This window comes from Pygocentrus nattereri, chromosome 13 (assembly GCF_015220715.1).
Source record: "Pygocentrus nattereri isolate fPygNat1 chromosome 13, fPygNat1.pri, whole genome shotgun sequence".
Taxonomy (NCBI): Eukaryota; Metazoa; Chordata; class Actinopteri; order Characiformes; family Serrasalmidae; genus Pygocentrus; species Pygocentrus nattereri.
In genome coordinates, this window is record NC_051223.1 from 30,515,116 (window position 1) to 30,535,115 (window position 20,000).

Here is a 20,000-nt window from a genome sequence, read left to right on the forward strand (position 1 = left end):
GACTCCCAGTGGACAGCTGCCTTTCTCATCACAGCTCCATTACAGGCAAAGGGTGGGTACAGAGTGATGGCGTAAGACGGACAGAGGGATGGCGTCACTGAGCGAGAGCGAGAGAGAGAGAAAGAGAGAGAGAACTTGGTGCTCTACACCTTCAGTGCTCTGAGCACAAAACAAGATGGACTTACTAGAGTCTCTTTTTCCTGCTCCTGTTACCCATCTCTCTTTTTAAACTCTGTTATGTGTCTCTCTCTCACTCACTCACTCTCCCTCTCGATACTTGATACAAGTCTCTGCCATAACCTCTTCTTTTGGCAGGAAAACTTAAGCAAGCATCTGATATTAATTCAAAGCGACTGTAGAGCTGTGTTTTTTAACAGTGCGGACAAGAGTCAATTACGGAGGTGCAGTCTTCCATGCCCTCTCTCTATTCATTACTTCTATACTCTGCTCCCTTCTGCACGGTTTTTCTGTAGGGACTGCTCAATGTATTGTCTGGCTGATAAAATCGAACAATATTAAATGGGCCTTCCAGCCTAAAGCTAGTATGTAATATGTAATTTATTATGTTAAGTAGCATCCTGTAGTGCAACACTGTACTCTAGCTGCTAATTTTGAGGCTAACGAATACATCCGTGGTTCCATGTAGTGAAACAGCACAAACATCGGTTGTTAAATGTCTCGCTTTAGAGACCACTTGGGCACCACCAAGAATGTTTATAACAGATGTAGTACTGGTTAAATGTTTCATTTTTGGCCAGTTTCCCTTCACATGCATTTATTGTTATTGCAGATAAAACATCTGGCTTGTTGTATATTATCAGAAACCCAGTGCTCTAGTATGAGGAAACTTACTCATTTGTGATTATTTTTAATAATTTATGCTTTTATGCCAGTCTAACAATAACCAGCTGCTCACCTTTTACTATAGGAATACAGACTGAACTGGTAAACTGGGAACACAAAACTCCATCATGAATGAAATAACAAAAAAACATGTAAAATGCACTCAACCCTAAATTTTAACTAAATGACATCAAAAATGTGGAGATAATTTATGAAAAATAAATATGGAAATTCTTCTTTTGGCTGCTCCCTTTAGGGGTCGCCACAGCGGATCATCTGCCTCCATCTTGCCCTATCCACTGCCTCCTCTACATCAATCATATCAGTCACTGTAACTAAAACTACTGGAGTCTGTTTAATTTCTGGCCAAACAATAGTGTATTTATCTATCTGTCATTATTATCAGCCATTGTAATTTTTAGCTTTGGTGACAACATTTTCATATGATTTGTGCTTTTTGGGATTTCCAGGACTCATTCTCTAGCTGGTCACACTGAGGTTTGCGTCCAGCTTGGCTATGAACATCTCTTAATCTGCTAATAAGTTCAGCAGAGCCATGTAAAAAATAGTTCTCAGTCTGAACTGCTCGTCAGGTTTCTAGACATTTTTGATGCATTTCACTCTGTACAACAGGCTCTTCTTTTTACAGTAAAGTCTGGAAGGTTACCAAATGTAATAACCATTTAAACAACCCCCACATCTGAAAAGCACATGTATTGACTGCCTCTTATGCAAAATGCATACATTCCTCAAATCATAGCCTTGTATCTCAGTAAGCGGCAAACCAACAGCTTTCCATCTCTCATTCCCAAAAGAAGAGAGAGGAAAAAACAGAGGTAGACATGGGGAGTGAGAAAGTGAGAAAGGACATGGTGAGGGAGGTCACTACAAAGATGGAAATGGAAAGAGATATGAAGGTACAGAGTGAAAGAAATGGAGATACACAAAAGGCTACGAGAAGTCAGGCATTTAAAACAGCACTCTGGCTGAAATTAAAAAATTAACAATGGCTAAATTTATTGTAAAACCGGGCTACCTACTTCTACAGTCATGCCATAGAAATCTTTAGAAGTAGGTTTGAATACTGAGTAAACCCCTTCTGATGATGCATCTTGAAGGTGGGAGTAAATTATGAAAGACTACTAATGCTTTGGGGGGACAAATATTTTGTATTTTTGCTTTTGCTAGCTGGCTAAAATCATAGGCCTAATGCAGAAGTAAGCCAGAGAGCTAACTTTAAAGCTATGATAACTGTCATGAAACAATCACTGCAATGAAAACTGATTACTTAATTAAAATGAAAAAGTTAGCTACCTAGCTAGCTAGATACATTAATTTGTCTCCTTTTTTTTGACTGAACTTGTCTCTGGTGTCCATTTAGTGTTGAATACAGAAGGAATCACTCTTTTCTTTATCATTTGCTTTATTGGACATCCCAAAAATTCAACTTCCAAATCCGTTGTGTAGCCTTTAGCCCTCTGGATGCACAACCATAAATACATCATATTTGTTTTTGTAGCGTATTAATGTCCTTTCCAATGGTTGCTAACCACTTTCCACAGAGCAATTTTTTTCAGGGAAACAGTGAGAAACATCTTTACAAATTGAGTAGAAATGATTAAACAACCAACTCAGGGACGCTATATCACTAAAGCTACTTAGCACCATGGGGGTATTTATTAGCATAGAGATCAGTACCTTGGTTAGTTATCAAAATTTCCTTAGCATTGTAGGGATTCCTGATGACTGAATGACACATCTGAGCCATGCATGTTGGGTGCTGTAATGAGAGAACACTGATGGCCGAGACTACAATAATGATTTAACAACATGAACTCTGATGAAGCTGAGGGATATAATGCTGAGATACAGAACACTACATAAATAAGGCCTAATAAATTCAGGTTTCACACTGGACACTGAGCATAGCAACATAAGGGGTATATGTTCAAAAGTACAAGAAAGATGCAAAGAAAGCTGCCCTACAGAACAAAAATGAACTAAGCACGAACTAACACCATTTGGACATGCAATTTATCAATGGTGAGGAAGCGGGAGCTTGTTTCAGGCAAGAATCACTGAGAAAAGTGGATCATCTGTTTGAGATGTTTGAGAGCCGTGTGGTATGCGAGTGAAAAAGTGTGCAATGCGTGTGTATCTAGGTCCCAGTGTTGATATAGGTGGGAAAGAGAGTGAGGTGTAGTAATTCACATTTCCTATTAGCCATATCTCAGAGCCACCTGAAGGAGCACATATAAACACACTTCTGCTAGTATGCTGAGGTTTCCATGATGTTAATCTTCCAGACCCGCCCCCCCCCCAAGGTCCTGTCCGCTGACTTCCAGGCCCACATCGGGAGCCGTATGCCGGGATGATGGACGGGTGCTGCTCCCTTGGCTTTTCACTTCTTTTCTCTCTGGCATATTAAAAGGAGCTGCAGGCCCTCGATCATTCATCTATGCAGAAGCTTACACCGCTGATCTACGGCTGCACGCTTCAGCCCCAATGGGCTTAAACGACTCTGTGAGTGGAAGGCCTATGCGAGGTAGTGAACAGTCTGCCAGATCTCTCTGTGTAAAGAGTCTGCAGAGAGCAGAGATCGAATACTCTGGCACAAAGAGTGTCTGAAAGCCTAATAGAATTCTCTTTGTGTATTGTTTGGTTTCCTTTTTTTGTTGGTTATATTGTAGTGTGTTTTAATGACTTCTAAACAGCGGCTAACCTTTTACTATTAAAAACAAGCCTAATAACACAGTAATATGCCTTAGTAATTGTTTTCCGATTGTATGTGTGGGTTCAGCGTGCGCGAGTCTGACGCCATTGTCTTGCAAACAAGTGTTTGATGTCTTACTGGGCTGGAAGTGTATGCATGTAGGAGTGTGTGTGTGTGTGTGTGCACGCGCACAGGCTCTTTCTGGTGCAGGTTGCAGCAGTAGTAAAAGTGTCAGTGTTGATTAGAGCTCTCATTAGGAGGAGGAGGAGGTCTTTAAAAGCAGACGCTTAATAACTTCCAGGCCAAGCAGAGAACAGAGCACATGTAGTCAAGCTTAGGAAGCATTGCGAAGCAGTTGAATAAATGTGGGGTGGCTGCCCTACTGCACCTTGAGCTTGAAGGTGACCTACAGGCGCTATCCTTCAAATTGCCATTACTTGCTTACCATTGAATCTTCACTCATTGTGTTTAACCCTCTTTTTAATATGATGTCTGTACATTGCTCACATTTGCAATTAAACCTGATGCAAAAACTGATGCACTTGTAATTATTGTAACTATTTATATTGTTTCATGACAATTTACTAAAAAGACACTGTGTACAAAGCAACATCTCCTGCAGCATCTAGCACTGCAGGAATACACCAATGTTATCTTTAGTGCTAGCTCATCTGAAGGTGCAGCTATATAGACATAAAAATCTGCCACTTTAATGTGTAACAGCTTAAAGATGTCCCAAGTTTGATTAATTTTCTTTATATTGATCTACATTTAAATTTAGTCTTTTCTCAAACATATCCTCATGTGAAGTCATTTAATTTTTCAATAATAAAATGTATTCTGATTCTGTGTTCTTAATTTTCATGTGCACTACTGAACTTAGGTTGCCGACCCAAATGTACGGACATAACCACAGAGCCTCCAGTGAAAGGTTGATGGATACCGTAACTATGGGAAATAGGACGTGATATTGGAAACTGTCAGTTACAAGTTGGAATTCCAATACTTCACTGATGATAATTATACACTGTACATTATATTATGCACTCCTACTTCCAAGATGTTTGTTAGAAGTAAGGTCAGCAGCGACATATCAAGCAGAGGCAATGTATCAGAATACATCAGACTCAGACAGAGAAAGAAAACAGAACTATTCTGACTGTTCTTCCCCAAGAAGTGAAGTGTCCCAGACTAGAGACCTCCTTGTTATGAAATTGCACAAAAAGATCTGCTCACAGACACCTTTTTGATTCAGCCCAAACACTGTGATAAGTACAAGCACAGAAATATCTCAGGACAAAACAGTGGTATATATCTCAAGGGATACAGTATAACAAAAGCCAAAATCACTTCACTTTTCTTCCTTTTCTTCAATTCACTTTTCTTCCTTTGTTAACTGACTGTTCTAGACCTTGTACAATATTTTGCCCTGTGTTATTACCACCACTAATAGGAGTCACATCAGCCCAAATCTCCTTCACCTCAAATCAAACATGTAGAACAAAACAGATCATTTGCCCTGTTGAATAATCAGGTTTCAGTTAAAACACTACGGTGGTCTCCCCAAGACGTGCATATGTAAAATGTATTTATGTTGGCTCTTTGATTAATATGTATCCAAACAGATAAGATCTTGATTCGTCTGGAAAGTTGTTTGAAATAGATCCTCTGACCACGGGTCATTCGTGTTCGGGAAAGCAGAGGGGAATAAGGACACTTTGTTCAGAGGTGATTTTATTTAACCCTGTTGTCCACAGTCAGCGGTAAACACCTATTGGGACAGTGAATGTTTAATGCGAGAGGATACGGTCTAGATGAATGAGTTTCATTCAAACTTAAAAACGGAGGGGAAAAAAGACAAGCAAGGGCCAAGAAAAGCCCAGAGTCGACATCATGTTGGAAATGAATGCCAGAACAAAGAAAGAGGAGAGATTGAGAGAGGGTAGAGAAAGAGAGCGAGATGAAAAAAAAACAGAGGAAGTTAGTTATTAAATAGGTCTCGCTTCAAAAATAATGTATTTTAGTTTCTACATACTGTATGAGTGAGCGAGTGAGAGACAAAGAGAGATACATTCATCATTAAATAAAACAAAGGAACATCATAAAATGCAAGACGAAAAGAGAGTAATAAAGAGGGGGAAAAAAAGGGGGGAAGACAGAACAAAATACAGAGCAGGGAAACCAAAACTTCACCTCGGGGGACAGAAAAACAACCTGAAAAGAAAACAGAGCAAACACACAGCAGGCTGAGTCTGGGCTTTTTGTTTCGTCAAGTCTGATATTGTCCATGACGCTGTCCAAATTGTGAAAGTTAATTGAAAATATTTGCATTAGTTTGACCGCAAAATAGTGTCATAATTGCATGGCTGGGGCATCCTGACAAGCAGTCGTGGAAAAGATTGGCTAATAAAACAGACCACCACACATGCACCACACACTAACATCTTTTGACGGAACCCATACACCGCATTTCATTCACCAAACCAAGGCCTAGTTGTGCTACACTGAGCGATGACCCAGTGCAACCTCTCACAAATGAGCTAAACGAAGGATGAAATGGTCCTCTGGACATGGGCAATATTAATTGTAAGTGTTGAAAAGTACTTCATGATGTGCAGTGATAAATTGGGACATTAGTCTGGGAAAAGACCATGGATGAACGGCTAGTGTTTTTTTTTTCTTTTTTTTTTTTCCTTGAGTCACCCAAACGAAGGTTAATATAATAGAATTAGAATCTCTCGTTAAAAGGCCTTTGTTGACATCTAATTAAAACTTGGTGCCATTTGAATCAAGCCTTTGGACTGCATGCTCAATGTAATACAATCTGGTTGACACATTTGTACATACATCATCTGTAAAATTCTTCTTATGAAACACTTACGCTCAATTGGTTTACAATACACTTTTTTTTTCTTTTTTGTAAATCAATTTTTTCACACATTCTTTGTCAAGACTTTAGCACTTTGTAAAACGTATTTCTCACAGGGGTCTCACCTACGCCACTCCCTTGGAACTATGTGTTAACAATTCTTTAGCGAATAATATTAGCAAGAAAAATGTCTCTTCTGAATGAGGGTGACACAGATGAAGTGCCACGGAAAGAGGAATGAATATCCAGCCAGAGCTTTTAGCTCCAGAGCTTTTAAAAGGCCCACAGCTGAGTGTGACCCCCAAAGCAGGCACATAAACTACAGTCCAAACATTCAGGGAGATACAGTCTTCTGAAATTGGAATTTTCTCACTGTTATTTTTTAAGCTAAGAAAGGAAATAAGCTGCAAGCTTAAAACGTATATTTACTGATATATTGCATATGTGCTGCAATACTCAGTATAAAAGCGTTTTGCCATAAAAAGGTATGTTTGGTCTAAATATTCATTCTTTTCTAAATTGTAGTTAAACGCACATCGAAAATCTTTTGCCCTGAAAGTGGTTTAAAAAGGTGTGAGTGCTATAGCGTGCTGACATCACAAAAAAGCAGTGTCTCCCACATAGATTACATGCCATTGGTGCGCAAAGGTAGATGGACACCCACTCAATTATATTCATACCCATTTAAAAATGTTCAGCATTTTTATCTATCTGTTTCCAAAAAACAACAAACTTTAAAATCTGACTGAGCAGTAAGACATGCACTTGTATAAAGTTAGCTAGTGGCTATGTGTAACTAGCAAAGTCGTCTTGACTGAATTAGCTTTCTCTTAGTTTGAAAGAATGTCTTGTTGCAGTTACACTAGTGATATTTACTAATATTTACTTACACTCATACTGATAGATTAGCCATTAGCTTATAGGGAAGCCCTTCATGGTCATTAAGCTATCTTAAACCATACTGAAACACAGAAACATAGTAAGAAGTTGTTGTATCTTAGAGAAGCGCATTTTAGTCATTTCACCAGTTGATATTCAAGTGAAAGTCTAGCTTGTGTGTTGTATTTTATCTCAATTGCCAGTGATTACAATTTCTTCTGTTAGTCACTTTAGTTCACTGCTACTCTTGTACCAGAGCATGTTGGCTGCAGTGTGACCCAACAGAGCAAAATGGCTCAGAACTGTATCTAAATCGTCTTCTTTTAGAGTACTAACAAAGATGCCATAATGAAAACAGAGCCAGGCAGCATTTATTATATGTATGCATGTATGTATGCATATTTTATATATATATATATATATATATATATATATATATATATATATATCGCTGTTGTCGGAAGAAAACCTCACCTCATATCTCCAAAATTGGAACTTTACAGGAGAAAGTAAAAACATACTGTAGTTTTAATGCAAGTCAGTGAAACCACTCATCTTTCCATGGCATTTTGGGCCATCATTAAGAAATTTACACACAATGTAAAGGGCAACAGGTCCTTTGAAATTATGTCAAAAACTGAAAAATGGAGATACAAGGTTTTCTTCCGACAGCAGCGATATATATATATATATATACACACACACACACACACACACACACACACACACACACACACACACACACACACACACACACACATCCTAATTCCAATGAAGTTGGGACGTTGTGTAAAACATAAATAAAAACAGAATACAAGTGCAAATCCTTTTCAATCTATATTCAACTGAATACACTACAAAGGCAATATATTTAGTGTTCAAATGGATAAACCTTTTGTTTTTTGCAATTATTCACTCATTTTGAATTATGATGCCTGCAACACGTTCCAAAGAAGTTGGGACAGGGGCATGTTTACCACTGTGTTACATCACCTTTCCTTTTAACAACACTCAGTAAGCCTTTGGGAACTGAGGACACTAACTGGGGTCTCCATTGTCGTATTTTGCGCCTCACAATGCGCCACACATTTTCAATGGGAGACAGGTCTGGACTGCAGGCAGGCCAGTCTAGTACCCGCACTCTTTTACTACGAAGCCATGCTGTAGCACATGCAGAATGTGGCTTGGCATTGTCTTGCTGAAATAAGCAGGACATCCCTGAAAAAGACGATGCTTGGATGGCAGCATACGTTGCTCCAAAACCTGTATGTACCTTTCAGCATTAATGGTGCCTTCACAGATGTGCAAGTTACCCATGCCATGGGCACTAACACACCCCCATACCATCAGAGATGCTGGCTTTTGAAGTTTGTGCTGATAACAATTTGGACAGTCCTTTTCCTCTTTGGCATGGAGGACACGACGTCCATGATTTCCAAAAACAATTTGAAACGTGGACTCGTCAGACCACAGGACACTTTTCCACTTTGCATCAATCCATCTCAGATAAGCTCAGGCCCAGAGAAGCCAGTGGCGTTTCTGGGTGTTGATGCTATATGGCTTTCGCTTTGCATGGCAGAGTTTTAACTTGCATTTGTAGATGGAGCGACAAACTGTGTTCACTGACAATGGTTTTCTGAAGTGTTCCTGAGCCCATGTGGTAATATCCGTTACAGTATGATGTTGGTTTATAATGCAGCGCCGCCTGAGGGATCGAAGGTCACGGGCATTCAATGTTGGTTTTGTGCCTTGCCGCTTACTTGCAGAGATTCATTCTTTTGATGATATTATGGACTGTAGATGATGAAATCACTAAATTCCTTGTAATTGCACGTTGAGAAACGTTGTTCTTAAACTGATGGACTATTTGCTCACGCAGTTGTTCACGAAGTGGTGAACCTCACTCCGTCCTTGCTTGTGAACAAATGTGTATATGTGTGTGTGTGTATGTGTGTGTGTGTGTGTGGCTGTGGAGTTCTTGGAAACAACAAGGACCTGGGACCTGAAGTGAGCCACCAACACCCACTCCATCACAATCACACCAGCTGAAGTTGTTCCACCTGCCTCAAAAGCTGCTGGTTCACAGTCTGTCATCACCACCTGTTATTTACCATAAAATAACCATAAAATATTCTGTAACCAAAGACAAATTCCTTGGCCAATAAAGCCTGATTGTGATATATGGGCTAGTGTGTGGTAGGGCGTCACTGATGGGCATGTCCTGTGCATAGTACTAAGCAAATATGCACATAGGAAAAAATAAAAGTTCTAGTGCAGACCAACACAGCACTTACCGACCAAAATGACGAGTCTATGTTTGGCTCCGTGTCCTTTGCGATAAGGGGCCACTTCTTCGTAAGTTGGGACGTCAGCAGTGTCATACTGCTCACTCTTTTTACATTCATACATAGACTTATTCGTCTTCTTGTCTCTTCTGCTGAGCCGGAAACTCCTCCGGAAACCAGCTAGAGGGGAACAATGAGATGAAAAAAATGAGAGATGCACCATCAGAATTATAATCTATGGTAATTTACTTGTTTGTTCATGCGTGTGTTAACCGGTCCAGATGAGATGAGTAAAGAAGAGTCAGCAGAGTCACTGGATGTTAAAAGCTGATAAACCTTTATTTGTTTCGAGGCTTTTGTTCTTTTTTTTCGGATCATAAAACTCTTTACTGCAAGTTCTCTCTCATGTACCTGCAGATCATCTCTTACATCTTTTGCCTCGCCCTCTCAATACACGATTCGATCCATCACAATGCAATTGGATCCACACTTTGCAATTGGATCACAATGATTAATGTTCATAATTTTTAACTATAGTAAATTTTCAAACCCAATGCATCTTAATAGATTCAAAAGTGAATAAACCCACATCCACCTGCTTCAGGGGTTGATCAAACTTTGGTCATGGTGAATGTACAGCACACAAGCTATAGAAAATGATTACATGATTTACTGGGCTTCCTGAATGGTGCAACCATCTAAGAATTGGGCAGTACAGCCCTTCCTCTCTTCCTTGTTGCTCTGCATGACGTAAGCCAATAAGGCAACAATCAGCATAAGTATTCTCCTCTAAGTGGATTGAGCTGTCCAGTGATGTGTTAGCAGCAGTTTGAAAAGGTTTGGTGGATGGCCTCATATGTCTAGGAGGAAGCATGTGCCAGCGTCCCAAGTGATATGGAGACCCAATTAGTGGAATTGACAGCGAATTATAAATTGGGGGAGCTATAAAATTGTCTTGGCATTTGCAGATATTGCCATCTACAGGTGTCAATCTACATTGACTGAACTAAATCAATGTGTAAAAATACATGTAAAATTGTGAAAAACAGAATTTCAGTTGAAAAAGTAATCTCAGTATTGCCACAGCTTTACTCTGTTGCGATGGTGGATCGCTGCTTTTCCAAATAAAATGCACTGCCACGTCCCTGATGCATGCGCAGATGCCTCAGGCAGCTTCTTTTTTTCTGTCTTTCACAGCCTCATATTTGTGTTTATTCTGCAGGCAGGGTGCAATGGAGGGAATAACCTTGGGCTGTGGTGCTTTGGGGGTGGCTGGTCCGAGTCCCCTAACAAGGGCCATTACAGCTGATGGCTTTTCACGCACTGAAGGTTGTCAGGAATGCCACCGCAAAAACTTCCTGTCTGAGTATTCTGGACAGCAATGGGTCTGGTTTAATGACACCAGGCTGCACTGAAAACTGAAACGCACCCCTGATTTGAACAGCCCCATTTCATATTTATGACAGATGCTAGTTAAACTAAGCACAGTACCAAACCAAAGACACCTAATACTCCATCTCTGTGAAAGATATTCTCCCCCAGCATGCACTCCTCCTTTTGTTTTTGCTTTTTTCTTTTTTCAAAACCGGTGATTAATGGACACATGCATATGATGCAAGATGCCCAAGATTAGGGGAGTATGAAAAATAATGGACTGAAGAGAATGAGGAGAGAAAGAGAGTCTGATCCAATCCCCTTTAATACTTTCCACAGCACAGAGAGCCCACGAGCTCTGCACAGATGTGTTGCTGTAGAAAGATCCTGCATTCTTTACAGCTTGTTCTTTTCCAAATAGTCACTTAATAAGAGTTGGTTTTGACCTTTGTTGGGATACAAATGAAACACGCCATAAGTCAAACCGTCCTTGCACCAGAACACAAGTGTTTTTGCATGTGTGTGTGTGTGCGCGTGTGTGTATGTGTCTGGTTGTTCTGGGTATTAAGTTACACCAGGCACACAGTACAGACTTTTGTTCTACTAGGTGAGTTGTACTAGTTGCGCCACTAATTAAAGCAGTGAATGGCCTGTTCCCTTTAATTAGCCTGCCTTTCTACATGTACAAGCTGCCGGCAGTTCATCGGCTTTGGCATGGTTAATCTCTCTGTCTCTCCAGCTAAGGGCAGGTGTATAGCTTTCATTACTCTGTTCTGTTGCAGCCAGTCAATACAAATTGCTGTTCTCAAGTTGAAGAGGCTTCGTAATCGGGACCGTTCAGAATCATTTAAAGCCTTCAAGACAGCTACGTCTAAATAGCTGAAACATTGCCCTCCGTCTCAATGTGGATAAATAAATCAAGGCTTGGACAGTGATCGTCTCCCCACCCCTCCCTGTTACTGAAGGAGGCTGAATTAGACAAAAGGGATGGAAATTAATTCAGTCCAGAATCAGAGAGGGCAAAAAAAATAGAACTGGTATTCTGGACCTGGTTTGTGTCAAAGACAAACTCTTACCACCCCTCCCCTCCACAAAAATGTGGTTTTGTAAGACAAATCTACATTTGAAGTGACACAATGTACCCTGGTAGACTAATACCTTCAGAACTGCTCGCTCAAATGCCTTCTGGTTAAAAGAGACAAAGACAAAAATGTGGATGCAGAATGCAAGCCGTGCCAGCATAGACACGAAGTTCCTCCCCATTTTCCCAGTTTCTAGTGCTGACTATGGTGAGTAGCGGCTGGGACGCAGACACGTGTCCACACCACAGCCCCAAACACGCACCACCTAATGGTGCGTGCTGTGGCATGACGGGCTAATTGGCCCTCAGCGCAACACAACTTACATTCACTGACTAGCAGCTCACAAATCAAACCAGTTCTTCCACTCGGGAGAGAAAAGAAAAAACAACAACTTAAGAAAGCGTCCAAATTCAGTGTAAACAGAGTGAGACACACGTGGCGGCCGTACGCGCACACTCGCCCATGAGCAACTACCGCTCCAGAGCGCCCATTTTCCAGAGCGATAATATCTAACTGCTGTGGAGGAAATGTAGCATATGTGTGGGGCGAGTGAGTGAGGGCGTCCAAGAGCCAGAGCCTTGTGAGGCAGGACCAATACCATGCCCCCTGCGGCATCCGCGGCGTCTGTGGCAAGAAATGTTGCAGGGAGCTCAGTCAACATCACAATAACAGATGTATTTGCAAGAAAGAAACAAACAATCATAAGAATAAAAGGGCCAATAATGGAGGCATGACAATTGTAGACATCAGGATTAGAAGAGACTAGAACAGTAAAAACATAAGTTTTAAATAGTTAGATTTCTTTAAATAACAGGCCTTTACACTGACATAACATCAACCAAAGATAAGCAATTTTATCTTCACAGTCTTAAAAGAACATGAGAGTGCATAAAAAATTACAAATGCTGTAGAAAACGTGTTGAGACCAAAGTACCAAAATGGCTAAACACATCAAAATGCAGAAAAATAGCCATTACAAGATTTAAAGCTGAAAACAACACACAGTATCAATGAGATATACATATATAAACATTCTTTTATATATTTAGAAACATGGAAATAAAGCACTCCCTGAAATATCATTTTATTTGTTGCCGTTACCACATTCTATTAGTCTGCTGGTGTCAAACTGATAAAAAAAAAAGTACATTTCATTTATGATCTTTATAACTTCCAAGAATAATTAGGGAAAGTGAACATCCAGTATTTGGACGACCTTTTTTGCACTTTTGTGTTTAAATCCCAACACCATAGAGCAGTATAGTAAACAGTTTTCTTTATAGTGGCTCTCAGCAAGGTTAATTGAAGACTGCCCAAGAGATGTGTGCATGTTCAGACTGCACAGATTAATTTTTTCTGACATATCCATATTGCATCCACATTGATTTTTGATAGTCTGAATGGCAAAAAAAAACATGAAATCCAATTTTTGCAAATGGGATGCAAACCACATTTGGAGATATTCAATCCAACTGGATTTTTACAGATGTTTCTCAATCTGGACGCTAAAATCAGATTTAAGTGCCTTTTGCATCATGCACAATACAATAAACAAAAATTATGTCCAAATCCAGAGTGCCTGAAGCGCTAGGAGTGCCAAAGATTCATGCTTATGCCAGAAAATTCAGAATACTTTGGAGGGTGAGATGATGCATCTCCATGTCTTCTGCGCCCGCATTTGAAATCTGCATCACCAGCATAGCTACGTGTTACTGACATCTACATCATTCCCATAGCAACCCATGGAGATAGACTGGTGATATCTAGACACACAAATCCAAACTAATCACTTGCAAAAAGTCATCTCAAAAGATCTGTTTTGAGAAGCAAATCCAATATGCCTGCAGTCTGAACATAGCCCTTGTGGTGTGTGGGTGTATGGTCAATCTGAGTAGACAGGCATATGGCCTTCAGAAGCTCTCTCCCCTCATTTTACAGGCATCTGTAGAAGGCCTTAGGGGTAGTGGAAGGGACTCTAGGGGAGCATCCAACAGACCCCCAAGCATCAAACAGCCGGAAGTTTCCACAGCAACTCTCAGGCTACCACTCAAGCTCGCACAAAAACCTCTGATCCTGAGGCATGTATGGTAATTGAATTCTGTATCATATCCATTTCTCAAGGGGGAAGCAATCTTTTAATGTTGACTAAGATTATGGTGTTTTTACCAACACGAAAAGCCCCTGGTCATCTCTCAGCAGCACCTCACAGACTAAGCATTTATGGGCTACAACGTCTTCATGTAGCAGGATGGCGCAAGAAAAGGAAAAGATGGATGAAAATTGCAGGTGATGATTAAAAAAAAAGAAGGAAAGGAGGGGAAAAAAGCACAACTATTTAGCAGTGCTATTTGAAATATGCATTGGGCACAGCTTTGAATCATGCTGTACTCGTTAAGAATTGATGTCTGGGGGAAAACACACTGTAGGAGATGTTTCCATTGCGCTGCATATGTGGAAAGTGTGTGTTCTGCCCAAGTGTTACAGGCTTAGTGACTCCCCACTCCTGTTGGCCAGGACAGAGACGGCTTGTGTCAAGAAGCGATATTTGTTTTTCCCCTCTGTCCTATCCCAAAGCACTTTAGACAAAAGAATGTCAGGGCAGGAATGTTGTCTAAATGCGTCAGGGGAAACACACAAACACACGTACATCTGCACACATGCATAAGTCAGTGGGCCGCCAGCTCTTCTCGAGCCCAGTGCAGTCATCACTAGTACATTTAGCCTTTGAGGTGCATTGAATAGGATCACTGAGGAGGCAGGCCAAACCTAAGAGGCTGGACAAACCACTGCTGTTTGTCTCATCAATTGCCTGCTCAATCCATCATACGACCACTCAATTGGTCAGTGTGATCACACCTGCGCACACACAGTATCGCACAGAAACACACAGACACACACACATACAGCATCTGCAATGATCCACAGCAATACCTGGCCTGCACTGATCACTGCTGTTAGAAAAATAAACACTCAGTCTGGAACATCCAGACAACTCCAATCATCTGCCCTGCATGCTCCCCAAGCTTCAGACGGTCCAAGCAGTCTGTTCAAAACCATTCAAAGATTGTCCTCATATGTATAGTTGCCCACAAACAGACACATACCCAGAACCAAGGTCAGTTCCCATACAGTTCTAGGGGTGTCATCTACCTAAGAAGGGTGAGCATTTAAACAAACAAATAAATAAATAAATGAATGAATGAATGAATGAATGAATGAATGAATGAATGAATGAGCTGTAGCTGTTTAAAGCACCTACAAAAATCAGTTTACCTCTCCCTGTCTACATGACCTATAAGATAAACTCATTTTGGAAATGGATTTTTTTTCTTTTTTATTTCAGCCCTAAAAATGTAGGCTCCGTTTTTCCATAACTTCTTTCTTAATTGGATTCTGGGGGCTGATGGCTTTTCCAGCTTTCACTTCTCCTCCCCAACCATTTTCATCTGCTTTTGTTTTCCACTTCTCTCCCTCAAACTCTAGTGCTGACTTTTTGTATTGCTTGTTTAGAGGGGAAGTGCTGTGGTCAGTTAAGGCGAGTTGTGGAACAGCGGGACTGCTTCAGTCACGCAGGACATTTATGTGACAATGCTTCTGAGAGGAATTTGTATCTGATGCTATGGTGTATCGTTTCTCCTCAGCGGCCTCACCCTCAGCCATGCTGATGGATCACATGGACTGAAAATCCTGTTCTGTTAGCACCAAACGAGGTGCAGTGAGGACAGAATGGTTGTACAACACACATACATAATCTTACACTCACAGACCTAAGGGAGGAATGAGGAGAGTGTGTCTAGAAGAATGAATGGTTCTTTCCATCATGTCAGTTGCCCTCAAAGCAATCTCAATACTATAGCCGTCCAACACACTCCTATTTGTCCCACACATATGCACACTCAATCGCTCACACATAATTGCGCTAAAGGCTTAAGCCATCAGACTAAAAGTTCCTTTAAAGTTTTATCTGGGTGTTTACTTGCTTGGAAAAGAAAAAAAAACACTAAAGTAAATACAAATAAACAGCCCCACACACAGTGTACTAGCTCAATCATTTCTATACCTGTTCTCCAGGCAGGTAGCTACTTTTCAATACCTGGTTTACATTAGGCAAAACAGTGGAGGTTCTGGTGGTGGAATTCAACAATTCCACGCAATGGCTAGGCTACAAGAAGAAGTGGAACTAAACCTTTGCTCTTCTAAAGATTTTTGAAAAAAGGACATTCTTTCTACAATTGACTGTGGTGTTATGCCAGTCAAATAAATAAATAATTTAAATAATCAATTGTGATTAATTTCTTTATTTTGTGCAGTTATCATGATTAATCTACTTATTAGATTACTTATTCCAGCACATGCCTCAGATACTCGATTGTATTGAGATCTAAGGATTTTAGAGGGCAGTGCAGCATTTGGAACTCTCATGTTCCTTAAACCATTCTCAAACAATGTGTGCAGTATGGCAAGGCACATTATCCTGCATTATACTGTCAAGAGAGAACAGTGTTCCTTCAAAGTGGTGTACCTGGTCCGCAACAATTTTTAGGAAAGTGGCCTACCTAAAAATTGCCTAGACCCTGGGTTTCCCAGCACAGCATCATCGCCGTCTCACTCACAGTGCATCCTGATCCCAGCCCAACACCCTGTAGCTGGTTTGTATTCTGTCCCATTTCAGACCACTTTTGGCATGTACTCACCACTGCTGATCGAGAGTACATCTGACACTGTCGTTTGTCCAAAACGATTTGGCACCTTTCAAAGTCATTCAGGTCTTTGTGGCTGCCCATTTCTTCCACATCCATATATCCAAGACCTTAGCATGCACTGTTCTTACAAAATAATCAACATTATTTGCTTGATCAGTGAGTGGTCATGTTTTATCCAAGCTATGTATATCACATATATGGTCAATGGCTACAACTTGCAATTATATCATTCTTACTCTTACTCAAATAGTGAAGTTAAGGAAGAGACTCTCGATTGGAACTGGAGCTTTCCACTTTGAAACCGCTTTTGTGAATTTGCTGCTTGTTCACTTATCCATAGTTCTCCAACAAGCCCTGTCCAGCATAATCTGCCAAAGATTCTGCTTTAAGAGCCATTTAAAAGTATTTGAATGAGAGGATATACAGTGAACATACAAGGAACATGTGGAGTTCGGGCAACTGGGATTTCAGTCTGTACTACTAGGGTCAAACAAAGAAAATGTATTGAACATTGCAGAAAAAATGTAAATAATGTAAAGCATTTAGCATTCTTAATGTGTTAACTTTGACAGTTTATTTTTATTTGTACTACAATGTATTTACAAGTGAAAACATAATTACTGCCCAGAAAAATTGTTTTAAACTATTTTTTTTCTGTTCTGTGACAGTACAAAAATGGTGAGAACCCCAAGCAGAAGCTAGATCTTCCAGCTGCTTTGATAGGCTGCGCTGCAGGGGAACAGTACTGATGTTTCCAGCACCCAAACACCCACCTACATCCCACCAGCAGAAACCTGAGCAGCACACAGAATGCATCTGCACACTTCACTGCAGCACAACTACACACACCAGGTTTAAATCACACTCGCAGGACTGAGCGTGGGCTATGCGCTGAGGGCTGCAGGGGCTGGTAAAGAGGGGTTTTGTTTTAGGGGCTGTGTGTTTCCTCCTCAGAATGCTCTCCTGTTACCGGTAGTGTATGGAGCGTGGCGGGGTGCGGAAAGGCGCCAGCTCTGTCCCGGGACCTGCTCTGGAGGTAGCCTGGCCACTGGGAGGAAGAGGAGAGGCTGAGGTCAGGAGGGCCGGTAATGAAAGCGTAGAGGAAAACAGAAGGGCAGAAAGTAAAGCGGCATGCTGTTGAAAAGGGAAAAGTTTATCCCTATAGGATGACAGCGGCTGATTGAGCTTGGCAGAGTGGATTGCGTGGATTTATTTATAAACTTTGCGCACACTGGATCTCCTGTGAAATCAAACGGGTCTAAACGTCTAAAGGGTGTCCAACGACTCGACCAAGGCATGACCTCACAGAGGCCTCAGGCCTACAAAAACACATGGCGTCTACTACTAAACACTTGATCAAGTGAGATAGAGAGAAGAATTGGAACACGGTTAAAGGAGAAGAGTGAATAAAGAGGAAAGTAAGAGCAAAACAATTAGTCAAGAAAGTCAATTATGTAAAAAAGTAGACATTTAAAGAAAAATTAAAGTCACTTTATCTGACTGTACAGGGGTGCTGGGGATGTTAAATTTCCTGCACCATAAAAGAAGAAACCACTTGTGCAAATGAGACACTGTATGATGGCACTGCTGTGAAAAGCGAGAGGAAATATAGTAGATGATGTAATGGTACACTTTGCCAATTCACCGTAAAACAGATGATACCAAATTATAGAAATTTAGGTCACTTGCAGCCCTAAAAGAAAGAAAAAAAGAGAGACAGAGAAAAATAGAGAAATAAAAAAATCAGGAGTGAATATAAGTGATTGTCCCTCGAGTGGCCACAAGGGTCTCACAAAATCATCCACTTATAACATGTGAGCAGTGTATACGTGCAGTGACCTTATAATGAGAAGGTTCCATGACCCTCATTCGTCTACACGCTAACAACGGAAAGCAGAGTGGAGAGAAGGCTTGAGATCGAGGCCCCCAAAAGGTCCACTGGCCAAGAGTGACCACATCAAGGGGCAGTGGGATGGCTACCGCAACAACATGGAACAGGGCCAGATCCTTTAACTGTAGTATGTCTAACTTTTACAAAGAGCTATTTAGACTGAGGATGCTGCCAGCACACAGGAAAACCATAAACTACAGCCGTTTATGACTGGAATATGAGAAATGAGTGCAAAATTGCCTGTTTGGCTTTCACTCATCCTGTTCTTTACTGTAGCTACATACAACACATTTCTCTCATTTCAGTGAAATACACATCTTCCTTTAGTGCACAGCTTAGTGTCTCTAGTGAGCCTTTTAGGCTCTCAAACAGCTGTTTACAGTCACAAGCGAAAACATTTATCTTCTTGTGATGAAAATGTTTGGACTTTGACTGGAGCCACATGAGGAGCAAAAGACAAGCACAAAACAAACTCTCAGTCATTAGGGTTACCAACAGAGTGAGGGAGCTGACCTACTACAGCAGCACAGACAGGAAAAAAGAGCCACATGTAAAGAAAAAGAGAGGGAGAGAAAGAGAGACAGAGAGAGAGAGGGCTGCATGATGAGTACATAAAATGTGATGTGTGATAACTTTGTTGGATTTTGTGGTTAGAACATCCAAGATTTTGATTAAAATTTACAAAATTGTCTTACTCTGCAGTTTACAGTAGCCAGCATGGCTTGATCTATTTTATGCAAAATTTGGGAATGAAAATAGTCATCCAATACAAAGTCTTCCTGTCATCATTATCAGCCAGTAGTTAATGATAGCTTAATGCAGTGGTCACCAACTCTCCTCGAGGGAATCCATCTTCTTGAAGGTTTCCTCTGCAACCCAAACTTAACTCACCTCATTCAGCTAATGAGGAAATTCCAAAGGCAACAATTAGATGGATCAGATTAGTGTTGGAGCTGAAGTCTACAGTAATGTACATCTCCAGAGGCAGAGTTGGTGATTACTAGCTTAGTAGTTTGACTGCAGTGCTGCGGTAACACAATACAAAATAACATGTTACAAAAAAATGGGATGACTTTCTTCCTGTAACAACGTAGTGTAAAACAGTTCACATCACAGTTCTTCTAAATTCTTATCACATTATAGTTACTGACTTAACATTGTTAAGTAACTGACATTACTTGTGTTACTCAAAAAAACAATATTAATTACATTTGATGTATTTCAATTACACATTTCTTCTATTGTTCTATGTCTTCTATCTTCTATTTCTTCTATGACAGACATCATCAATGTCTGTCTTTATATGCACAGTGCAAGTTTGGGAACTTGGTAGGCAATCTGTCAATGCATGTCATCACTCT

General features: G+C 40.6%; 1 protein-coding gene across 3 annotated transcripts in view; it reads right to left on the minus strand.

The window, feature by feature from the left end:
• mpp7a (membrane protein, palmitoylated 7a (MAGUK p55 subfamily member 7)) overlaps positions 1 to 20,000 on the minus strand; it is a 166,745-nt gene that overhangs the window by 27,793 nt on the left and 118,952 nt on the right. For all 3 annotated transcript variants that reach the window (XM_017701938.2, XM_017701931.2, XM_017701946.2), the window contains one exon: positions 9,599 to 9,769. In XM_017701938.2, coding sequence (XP_017557427.1) covers positions 9,599 to 9,769 — 171 coding nt within the window. The remainder of the gene's footprint in view (positions 1 to 9,598; positions 9,770 to 20,000) is intronic.